This window comes from Micropterus salmoides, unplaced genomic scaffold, assembly GCF_014851395.1.
Source record: "Micropterus salmoides isolate LMB-PRFRI ecotype aquatic unplaced genomic scaffold, ASM1485139v1 Ms_hic_scaffold_11, whole genome shotgun sequence".
Lineage (NCBI taxonomy): Eukaryota > Metazoa > Chordata > Actinopteri > Centrarchiformes > Centrarchidae > Micropterus > Micropterus salmoides.
In genome coordinates this window covers 35,242,766-35,255,151 of record NW_024040152.1, presented here as the reverse complement: position 1 = coordinate 35,255,151, position 12,386 = coordinate 35,242,766, and the positions used below count along the sequence as shown (strand labels likewise).

The window sequence follows — 12,386 nt, the reverse complement described above, 5'->3', positions numbered from 1 at the left end:
ATGGTCCTTAAACCAGGTACTGGTAGCTTTGGCACTGTGTGCAGGTGCCAAGTCCTGTTGGAAAATGAAATCTGCATCCCCATAAAGTTGGTCAGCAGCAGGAAGCATGAAGTGCTCTAAAACTTCCAGGTAGACGGCTGCGTTGACCTTGGACCTCAGAAAACACAGTGGACCAACACCAGCAGATGACATGGCACCCAAACCATCACTGACTGTGGAAACTTTACACTGGACTTCAAGCAACGTGGATTCTGTGCCTCTCCTCTCTTCCTCCAGACTCTGGGACCTTGGTTTCCAAAGGAAATGCAAAATTTACTTTCATCAGAGAACATAACTTTGGACCACTCAGCAGCAGTCCAGTCCTTTTTGTCTTTAGCCCAGGCGAGACGCTTCCAACGCTGTGTCTTGTTGAAGAGTGGCTTGACACAAGGAATGAGACAGCTGAAACCCATGTCTTGCATACGTCTGTGCGTGGTGGTTCTTGAAGCACTGACTCCAGCTGCAGTCCACTCTTTGTGAATCTCCCCCACATTTTTGAATAGGTTTTGTTTCACAATCCTCTCCAGGGTGCGGTTATCCTTATTGCTTGTACACTTTTTTCTACCACATCTTTTACTTCTCTTCGCCTCTCTATTAATGTGCTTGGACACAGAGCTCTGTGAACAGCCAGCCTCTTTAGCAATGACCTTTTGTGTCTTGCCCTCCTTGTGCAAGGTGTCAATGGTCGTCTTTTGGACAGCTGTCAAGTCAGCAGTCTTCCCCATGATTGTGTAGCCTACAGAACTAGACTGAGAGACCATTTAAAGGCCTTTGCAGGTGTTTTGAGTTAATTAGCTGATTACAGTGTGGCACCAGGTTCCTTTTCACAATATTATTAATTTTCTGAGATACTGATTTTGGGTTTTTCATTAGTTGTCAGTTATAATCATCAAAATTAAAAGAAATGAACACTTGAAATATATCAGTCTGTGTGGAATGAATGTATACATTATACAAGTTTAACTTTTTGAATGGAATTACTGAAATAAAATCAACTTTTTGATGATATTCTAATTATATGACCAGCACCTGTACAGCGCTGGAAAAATGGGCTATTCCTGTAGGCATACCGTGAAGTGAATGAAATCGTGGTCAGACATGTGTAGAGGTGTGACTGTTAGAACAAAGTCAAGCACCTTGTCAGATTTGCGGGTCAGGGGGCTGAGAACCCGTGTTAGATCAAAAGACTGAATCAGAGACTTTGTCTAAGTGAATGGTTCATGTCACCAAGGACGAGTAACGGACAGCAGTGTGTTTAGCTTGTCCACAAAGTTACCTATTTGTACTGGTGATATGACTAAATTACCGCTTCAGCTGCCGACGTTGCATCTTTGTCGCGGTTTTTGTAAAACGAGCTGCTCATGCGGCCCACAGAGCGACCGGTGTTTTGAACATCTGGATATGAACGATTAGTGTCTGAGAGTCAGATCTGCCGGGGGGTACAACGATAGGTTGTAGTCGTTACTCGCACATTGTGCTCTAAAATGATTTTCCGGTTTGCACGTATGTATTTTTAGAGGCATATGCGACTGAATTTTTCACACTGAAGAGCCCTGATGATTTTATTTTAAGACCTATTAAGACTTATTAAGGAGCCGCAACCTCGATGCACTTACGCCATGAACTTTAGGATATGCGCTATTTCTTAATTATAAAGTCCATGTTATTGTATTTGACGTTAATGTTTTCTGAAACACCATCTTTTTTTTCTTTTTTTTTTTTACATCAACCTGATCAAATCCAGAAAAATTATGATGGTGAAGTTTCAAGAAACTGTTCTTTTCTTATCTGTTTCAGTTCTGGAGTTCAAGTTCATTTTTTAAATCAACATATTTTCTTCCTGAACTCAGCCGCCATCACTGCGCTGTTTTGTTTCAGGTGCTGTGGGTTTCGGTGTGAACTATCCAGCTTCTGTTTGTGCTGTGAACGGATCGACCGTCACCCTCCCCTGCACCTTCACACCTCTGAGGTTTTTCATTCAGGATGGAAGAACTATTTCAATCGAGATCATCAAAGTCATTTGGTGCCAGAACCATGATTTTTGTGAGTTCCCTGCCCCGTCTGTGTACAACAGCAGTTCAGAAAACAACCACTCTCGTTACAAATACCTGGGAGACAAGAAGGGAAACTGCACTTTACAGATCACAGATTTACAGAAGGAAGACGAGGGAAGTCTTCGCTTCAGAATGGAGGCTGACAACATCAGAGCACATTTTACTGGACCTCCAGGAGTGAGAGTCACAGTCTCTGGTAAGAGCATCACATGATAATGTTGTAGAAAACAACTGCAATAATATTACACATCCAGCACAATGTAGACCCTACCACTGAACGCCCACACACAGAAAAATAAGAACACAAGTTCAAACGTATTAAGAGTGAATATACGGTCTGGTTTTGGTAATTTTGCCTATAGTTATTAATTTAATTACTATCAAAAGTTCCAAATTGATAGTTCTGTAAATTTTATGAGACTAAATAAGGTATAAATTTTTTGATTTTAGTTATATTCTATTAATTATTAAATAATAGAATAATAATTGATGCTATTTAACCCCTAATTCCCAACAGCTGTAATGAGCAAGTGTTGAGCGCTGCAGGTTCACCTTCCTCACGCAGGGAATGACAAAAAACATAAATAAAAATAAGATTCAATCTGCAGGCAGCGCAGAACAGGCCCTCGCCTCAGGGGGAGTGATAATTAGCACATTTTATTTTATTTTATTTAACTTTTTGTAAAGAAATAAAGCAGAAATACAATTTCTGTGAAAGAAAATTCATCCAAGAAAGATTACAGAGTTGAAAATGTGATGAACAGGCATGCAAACCGGTCAGGGTTAAAAAAGGTAAGGAGGATACGCAAGCAGAGAAACAGACAAGTGCAAGAGGGGTCTGTGTTAAACTTCCATGTTGTATAGATGATGCGCAATCAGCTACTACAACAAGAGAAAGACACACAAGGGCGTCACTTTGTGTTGAAAATTAGTGGAGACATAAGAGCTCAGATTAGGGATGTGGAGATGCACCTGACTGGTGCCACGAGAACGATGTGTGACCATATTTTAGCAGTATTTTATAGAAATCATAAACAGTGCAGCATGTGTCAGTAGGGGGTCTGGGAGCATTAAACACTTCTGCATTCTGGTGAATTTTCTCCATCAATTTATGCTGGAAATGTTTTTATTTATGTAAAAGGAAACACTAAATTCAGGCGGAAGGTGACAATTCAAAATCTAAACTACGAATCCAAGTGAGTGCAGCTATCAGATCTGTTTCTCCTGTAGATCAACTTTTCTCCTGTAATATCGTCCCTGCTGAGTCAAGATTTAGTCTTCCCTCCTTTTGTCACCTTCACTTGGCCAAAATGAAACTGTGTCAAGAAGTTGTTAAAGCTACTGACTGCTGCTTCGTGTTTTGTAGGTCATTTTATCATCAGCAGCTTGTTTTATCTTATTTAAATACATAAATAAGTGCTAATAAACCTTTCTCAAAGCACTTTCATTTGTTATGTAACATTTCTTGTTGCAAGCCATTATTGAAAGACAGACAGATAAGAGTCTGTAGTCACTGCTTGACAGCTGAGGCAGAGAAAAAGAGGCACTTCCTCTTAAAATGTGAGAAACAAAAATACCAGCGCCAAAGTTAACAGACAAAGTGTTGGAACATCACTGAATGCAACCAATAATTCTCTCAACATCGCTTATCACACAGACACACAAAGTTACATGTTTTCAAAACTTTCATGCTTATATAGCCATTGAATTTGAAATATTTGGAGGCGGCAGGCGATAACCGTTTCAATTACAAATGCTTTGGTATTCTCATGTTTGTTCCTTTTGCACTGGATCAACATCAAAAGCAGAGAAAAAAAGCCTAATCTGAGACATTTCACCCAGAACTCCAAAAACGGACTGGACAAAATTATTGACAACTTCAAGTTAATATTAGGCAGCAAATCCTTTGGGGAAATTACTGAAATCACTCGCCTCCTGTAACCATCAATGCGTTTCTTACCCCTTAAGATCTCTGGAGACGGACTTGTAGCCTTGACATTGTCCATGCTTTACCAAAATACTGACAACTCTTTGCTCTTCTTTCTTTTGTCCATGCTCAGTGTGGTGTGCACACTTGCTACTGGTGAGTTTAATTACAAATTAAAGCAGCATCAGATGCTGGAAATACGATTATTTCGTACAATTTTAAAAAGATGTAAATACTTTACTTTACTGTCCCCTCTCAGTTTCAGCCGGGTCTCTGGGACCACTAAAAGCCCCTTACTTGAGGATCTCAAGTTACGAGCTGGTATATAAGGTACTAGTAGGTCAGCAATATAGCAAGGGGCGAGAGACCATGTAAAGCCTTAAATGTAATCAGTAAAATCTTAAAATCAATTCTAAAACATACTGGGAGCCAGTGTAACAAAGCCAAAACAGGAGTGATAGGATCACGTGTCTTGGTTCTAGTTAAAAGCCTGGCAGCTGAATTCTGGACATACTGTAGCCGATTTTAGAAATGTTTCTAAGATGATAAAAACATTATTGCACCAGCTTTGTGGTGTGCTGCTCAAAACACAAATTACTGTCAAACCAGACACCAAGATTCCTTGCCACTGGCTTGATTTGATCTGATAAACCAAGGCAATCTGTGAACGGCACAATATGTTTTGGCAAATGCTTGGGGCCAATGATGAGGATCTCTGTTTTATCGGAGTTTAATTGAAGGAAATTATCGGACATCCAGTTTTTTAACTCACTAAGGCAGTCCTTCAATGAAGTTGACATATACACATTTCATGGTCAATGTGTTTAATGGGCAGGTAAAACTGTGTATCATCTGCATAAAAATGGAAAGAGATGCCATGTCTTAGAATAATGTGCCCTAAAGGAAGCATATATAATGAAAATAAAATTGGTCCCAAGACTGACCCCTGCGGCACCCCATACTTAATAGTAGTGTATGAGGATGTATAATTATTCAAAGACGCACAGAAGATCCTATCCGACAAGTAAGATATAAACCAGTCTAAGACAGTGCCAGATATCCCCACCCAGCGCCTCATTCTCTCGAAGAGGATACTATGGTCAACTGTGTCAAACGCAGCACTAAGATCTAAGAGTACAAGCACAGAGCACATTCCACTATCTGCATCCATCAAAAGATCATTGGTAACTTTGAGCAATGTCGTTTCAGTGCCATGGTATTTCCTGAAGCCCAATTGAAACTTTTCAAAGATGTTATTTGTTTCTAATGTATGTAGAAGCTGCTTGGACACAATTTTTTCTAAAATTTTAGCAATAAAGGGCAACTTGGAGATTGGTCTATAATTTTCGGGGAGGGAGATGTCCAGTCCAGGTTTTTTTAACGGTAGTTTCACACACGTAGCTTTAAAATAATCTGGGACATGGACGCTGGATAAGGAACTATTAAAAATTGAGGCCCTACAGAATCCATGACTCTTAATAAAAACTTTGTCGGTATCACTTCAAGAGGACTGGAAGATACTCTCATATGTGATACCGTTTCTACAAATTCCGTAAACGTAATTGGATAAAACTTGCTAAAACTGTCATGCTGTGAGTGTGGAAAATCTGAGGAAGTGGCACTGGGTGTGATAGAGGCTCGAATTAACTCCACCTTTTCAATAAAATACGATAAAAACACCTCACAGTCAGCATTACTTTCAGTAGTTTCAACAGTCCTGAATAAAAACCTTGGGTTATGGTGATGCGAAGAGATGAGTTCTGAAAGATATTTTGTTCTGGCCTCCTTAACCATTCTATTACACTGTGACAGCAGCTCCTTCATGCTAGCGTAGTGTACTTGGAGTCCAGATTTCTTCCACCTACGTTCTGCTTTCCTATGTTCCCTTTTTAAGCTGCGGGTACTGTCATTGAGCCAAGGCTGCTTTGTTCACTAGCCTTCGACTTAACTTTAAGGGGTGCTATAGTATTTAATAAAAGGACAAGCAGATCGCATTGAAATTTTCCACCAGATTATTGGTATTAGAATACTCACACAAGTTAGGGCTTTGAATGTCAAAAAGTGAGCAAAATTGCACAGTTAAAACAGTAGAAATTCTCACACCTAGAGTAAAAACAAGGTCTAACGTATGACTACGATTATGTGTTTCACCACATACATTTTGTTTAAAATTAAAAGAATGTGATATTTAACATACCAATTTCTCCAAAATAAATATCAAAGACATGTCTAATCAATAAATCTATATTTTATTCAATCATCCTGATGAAGCACATTAGAATACTGACAATAACATCAAATCTTAAAATGAATCAAATTTCCACGTCACTGCTGTGTTTTGATAATAACAATAACAGACCTTAATTAGGCTACTTTACTTAAAACTTTAAATGTTTCCGACATGGATTCATTTCAATATTAAGTAATGCAGTATGATAATAAAATGTATTTCTGCATCAGTGAACACCTGAAAGGACTCACAGACTGTCCAGTCACAGATTGTCTGTGGCCGTTAAATAAACTGAAAATATGAAACAGCCGATCATTACATGATTTGCAGTGTAACGTTAGGTTACCATGACAGAAGCGGGGCAGAAATTACTTTTAACTCGTGCTGATAATGTGCCGTGCTTGTGTGGCGACAGAAAGTAAACACGATTTGCGATGCTGCCGTCTAGACAAAGTGCTGCGGGATCCGTTCGTTTCACGTATTTGTGGACAGCAGTTGTTCTGCAGTCGATGCACGTAATGCGCGACGACGTATTTACGTAATCGATTACTCCGACAAATAGTGTACAGTATGTGTACAGGACAGAGCTACACACCAGTTTAGTCTATGCTTGTACCAGATGTTCTCAGCACTTGACTGGTTTGGTTAGCTAGTACTGACATACAGCTGATAATTAATATTACTTCGTTATTAATTTAGCTAACGTTACATAAATATTTTTTGTGCCTTTCACAGGACCAAAGGATTCTTTACGCATAGTTACAGAACAACAAAAGATGACTTGGTAAACAGCTGGGTTTTTAGTAGATTTGTGAAAGTGTCCAGACAAGGAGCATTTCAGATCTCTGTGGGGATGAGCACCAGAGGGTGGGGGAGGGGCTGTGAAGCTGAAGGCTCTGTCTCCAAAAGTCTGGTGTGGGGAACAGAGAGCAAGGCCTTTTACTACCAGACAGAAACTTACATACACTGGGAGCTGCGGAGCATCGAGTGTCACCATGCTCGCAATGTGCTAGTTAAAGGATTGTGAGACATTTTGGGGTGGTTATTCATTCCACAGCGGTGGCAAATACAGGGGAACACTGATCTCTCTGTTGTGTGCGCTCCACATACAGTCCGGGCACGTCCTTCCACGTCCGCATCGCGATGCATCTAAGAATCGATTATTTCTCCCACCCCTAATGGGGAACCATCCTAGCTGTGTACAGTAAGGATGGGACACTGTCGGCCCCTACAGAGAATGGTTGAGGTGGTTAGGACATCTGGTAAGGATAACCCCTGGGCGCCTCCCGAGGGAGGTGTTCCAGGTACGTCCGGCTGGAAGGAGGCCTCAGAGAAGACCCAGGACTAGGTGAAGAGATTTTATCTTCAAACTGGCCTGGGAACACCTAAGGATCCCTGAGCTGGTTAATGTGGCTCGGGAATGGGAGGTTTGGGGTAACCACTACCCAACCTGGGTCGCAGGGGTAGTGGCTCCAGAAAATGAAGATGGATGGAGAAATACTTTTCTTTTTGCCACTGCCTTTTGAATTAATTAGTTTTGAGTCTTTTCATTTCGCTGCTTTTGTTACATTAATTCAGATGGGACTAGAATGCAGATAAACAGCTCCAGAGGAGACAGAAAGCTGAGAAGAGGTGAAACCGTCACTCTGTACTGCACTGCACTCTGTACTTTCCACCAACTGAACGTCACCTGGTTCAGAGATGGCCACACCCTCTCAGAGTCTGGCCCCGCCCTCCAGCTCGGCCCCCTGACCACAGAGGATTCTGGGAACTACACCTGTGGTTTGAAGACGAACTTCAGCAGCCTCTCCCTGCCGTACAGCCTGCAGGTGGAGGAAGAAGGTTTGTTTGCTCAGTTTTCTCTGTGGTAGAAATACTTATTTATACTCACAGGACTCTCCAGGATAATGTAACGATCATTCAGGTTAATGTTACAGTTGGAGTTATTTAAACCTAGTTTCTGAGACGTCAGGTCAGTTTGGTCTGAAAACTACAATACCCATAAGCCTCAGTTGCTGTTGCTATAAAGAAGCAGGCAGTCAGAGTTTGTTTTAATGTCTAAGGTCTAACAGCTTCCTGTCCGTCTGATCCACATGAACAGTTGACCCTCTGCTGATTGTTCGTCTGGTTCTCTTCACTCTGTGCTCTGTGCTCATCGTCATAGCGGCATCCATCATCATCAGAAGGTAACGTTCACCTACAAGAACCAAGTCCACGTCAGTCTGGTTTCTGCTGCTGACTGTATTCAGCACAACATTTCTACATCAAAACATCTCCGTATGAGAGTTTCCCTCCAACTGAAATGAAATGTAATGTTCAAATCGGCTCAGTAAATAACTTGTCACACAGTACAGTTGAAGTCAGAAGTTTAGATACACATTTAATACATTTAAATTCAGTTTTCACAAAAGCTGTGACCCTCACTCAGGACAGTGAGGGTCTAAGAACATCAAATGTCAGAAAAACAGGGTTTTCCCTGCATAGAGAAATTTTTGGCACCCGCCCTCCAACGAGGTTTTAGCGAGCGCCAAAGGAAAATCAACAGCACCAAATGATGAGAATTGAAACAAGTGTGTGGGGGGGGTTTCTCCCCTAGAGATGACCTTTCTTACATGCAAAAACCACAGACATCGCCTGGTGTTTGGTAAGGATCTGCAGAGACTCTATCAGACATGCATCACTTAAGGATTGTGTATTCAAAGAGCCTTAGTAACCTCTCTCACTGAAGAGTTCTCTAACCTCTTTTTGTTTTGTCTTAATTCCTCCCTGTTGTTCCCTAATAATCACTGTCTGTGTACTATTAACTAATGCTTAAGTTAAATGTTTCATATACAATTTCCTACACGCCGGTGTGTATAACCAGCTTCCCAGTTAAAGTAGTAAATCTCAAAGTTGAATGTCTTACCGTTTTCTCGTACAACCCGAGCGCCACCAAGGGGACAGGAAAGGTATAACACACAAGTGTTTACAACTCGGCTTACACTGACAATGAGCGCCAAGTACCCATCACCATGTAATTGAATAAACGAAATTTTTGCTGCCACGCTTACATCTAAATTGTCTCGAGTTAAAACCTGTAACCATCAAGTTTACACTGAGAACATGTGGTTAAGCTTTGTTACGTTTTTATATAACGATAATAACCTTTAACATCTAGTGTTTAGTTTTGTTTTGCTCGTCTTTATCCGAATGTTTAGAACATTATTCGGAGTATTTTTCAAATGTTGATATTGTGGAGAGAGAGATTAAATGAAAATATGTGCTCTATATATATATATATATATATATATATATATATATCTTTATCCCACTAAAAACTTAACACTTTTGGGGTAACCCCCACCAGAGAAACCCACTCCCCAAATTGACGTCACCACGTCCTGAAGAAGCTAGAGAAAAGGCATTGTTGTCTTTTGTCTCACTCTCTTCTAAAAAAAAAAAACTCTTGAAACTAAACTCTCATGTATCCTCTCGTAATTACGCTTTCTTTAACTTCCTTTACTTTTGAAAATCCGGTCTTTCTTTTTCGTTTCGTACTTTAAAATTTCCTTCAGACGGGCTGAGAAAGCTACTGCCCTTGAATCCCCAAGTTTCTTAGCGGGAGATTTGATTTTGATGTTTAATCAATGGGATGAAACTTTCCCCAGACTTGTTTAAACTCAGCAACATGAAATAGCCTATATTCCCGTGGCCTCGCGAACCTACGGCGAGTGTATGAGTCTTATTTGATTTTGTTGTTCTAACATCATCCGATCGTTCTGAGCAACTTTGGACCCAGAAACTCGGAAGCCCGTTCACTTCTTGCCTTGAATGAACGAAGCCACGCCTCCAACGACAGAGTCTGGAGTGTGTTCCACCGAGCTATAGACACCAAACGAACTCAGAGTGCAAGCCAGGGCGGACTGCCCGTTGCTGCAAGCGTTTTCCCGCAAAGGACTCCGGAACAAATCCACCGGTTTGAACTCAACTCGAGACACTACAGGGGTGTCTGGCCAGGACAACATCCACAAGTCAACCGGCAGTCGAGCCTTTGCTACAGGGAACTGTGACAAAAGTAAGGCAAAACAAACTACACTCTGTGACTCGTTGGCATTCTCTAGTTGGCCCTCACCTACAAACCCCTAGATTATTCAAACTAAATTTGCAACGTAATTTCCGACCATTCGTTCCCTCATCCTCGTAGAATCCTCTCCCTCTACAATATTAACTGAAATTCCATCGAGCCTAACATACTCTGTTCATCACCTTCAGGTTTTCATGTTGACTGTTGTCCCTGTAATATTCCCACATTTACTCCCACTGTTAAATTTCACCTTAATCACAGTGATACTGTGTGTGTATTGTTAAAAATCCAGGGTCCCTGTACAGAGAACTTGCCCTCAGATTTGAGATTGACTGGTTGACTAAAGTTTACGATTTCAGAATAACTGAACCATTAATAACTAATGAACTCAAGGACCTAAAGCCTTGGGCGGACAAGCAAATCTTTAGGTGGTGCTCCTAGTTTCGAGGTATGAATTAATATTCCCGGAAATATTAATTTTCATAATTGTATTAAAATTGTACGTAGCTTTAGACCTGCTACAAAAGCATTTCAAATCCTCTCCGAATGTGTTTTAATAGCTATTTATCAGACAACTGCTGAGTAAGCAGAACATAAACTTAAATACGACGTCTTGATATCCAGCAGTCAGCTCCTCTCATCCACAGCGCTGGTTTTTTTACACATGCAGCAGCGCTAGATTAATAAACCAGCTGCTGCGTTGGTTTAACTGCGCCTGAACGCTCCGCTATGAAGCTGTGCTCGTGCTACTGGGAGAGATGACTTCCTGTTATTTCTCACAATATAAAAGCCTCTCGTGCTTAAAGTGTGCCGGTATTCACCGGTGCGGTCACTTTTACATTGTACTCTTTGGCGTACTGGGCACCGGTCCTCCAGATCTGGTTCTCTGGGCTCTACGCGAGGCTCACCTGTTCCCGTTCTGCCTGCCTGCTGATCTACACAGGGAGATCGGGAGCCTTTCATGTAGCCGTGTGCATCAAGCGTCACTTTCCGCAAACCAACCAATCACAGCCTGGAGTAGGCACGACATTAAAAAAAAGGTTGACAGCAAACTTTAGAAATGCTGAACTCGTTGTTCTGTATGCACGGTTTTTATTATTGACGACTTATAAACAAATGAGAGACTGAGCACCAAGTAGACCAATTTGTCTTGCACAATAATTGAATGACTGAAAACAAGCCACAAAAATGAAACTACTGTTTTGTCCAACTGGCCAATTATAGTAGACTATAGCCTACTATGATCTGATATTATAATGAATACACATACATCAGCACTAATCAAACCTTCACCACAGTGCTGTAGGCTGATGTCAGAGAAAGGTTTTATTAGTGAAACGGCTAAATCTCAACTAATAAACTATCTGTAGGCAAATTATCCAAATCAAGTGTAACCTGTAAATATATTATACTAATATTATACTTTACTTTTATACCTTTTGCCCTCCCAGGTCGTGGATATATTTTGTTTATCAAATGGTCAGAAATTACAAGAAAATACATATATTTCGGTCATAAGGTTATTCATTGCCTTTACTGTACGGCCCAAAGGCCCATTCTGAGCCTGAATAACAGCTGAGAGAAAGATTTATTTCAGCTTTAATTTTTTCATCACATTCGCAGTGGGTTAAATTTGTTGGGGACTATTTTCAGCGGCGGATGAATCCACATGTGGTGTTATAGAGAGTATTTGGGCGTATTTAGCAGGGCGGTGTATGTGGGTCAGTCAGAATAAACACCCAGGACCAGATACGTGCAGTGTAAATAAAGATTTTAATGATCACCGATAGAACAATGGGCTCCTGATATCTGACCGGTCGGAGGAGAGGAGGCAGCAACTTTGTGTAAAAACACATTTTACACTTAGTGACTTTATTTTTATATCTTTACAGGACGTGTGTGCAGGAAAGCAGCTGCAGCAGCAGAGAGCTGAAAAATGCAACGATGCAGGCGAGTCACTGACACATCACACATCACTATCAGTTGTATTTTTAACACTTTATATTTAACATGTCCTCCATGTCTTAATGGAAGGTGTCTGAGCTTTCAGCCCTGCTTTCTCTTTTGAGTATT

The 12,386-nt window shown here is 40.9% G+C and overlaps 1 protein-coding gene across 1 annotated transcript; it reads left to right on the top strand.

The window, feature by feature from the left end:
- Positions 1 to 12,275, top strand: LOC119898354. The gene is made up of 5 exons (XM_038712564.1): positions 1 to 16; positions 1,918 to 2,289; positions 7,829 to 8,092; positions 8,352 to 8,436; positions 12,206 to 12,275. Exons 1-5 carry the CDS (start codon positions 1 to 3, stop codon positions 12,273 to 12,275), a joined length of 807 nt encoding a protein of 268 aa, XP_038568492.1.
- The last annotated feature ends 111 nt before the right edge of the window (positions 12,276 to 12,386 follow it).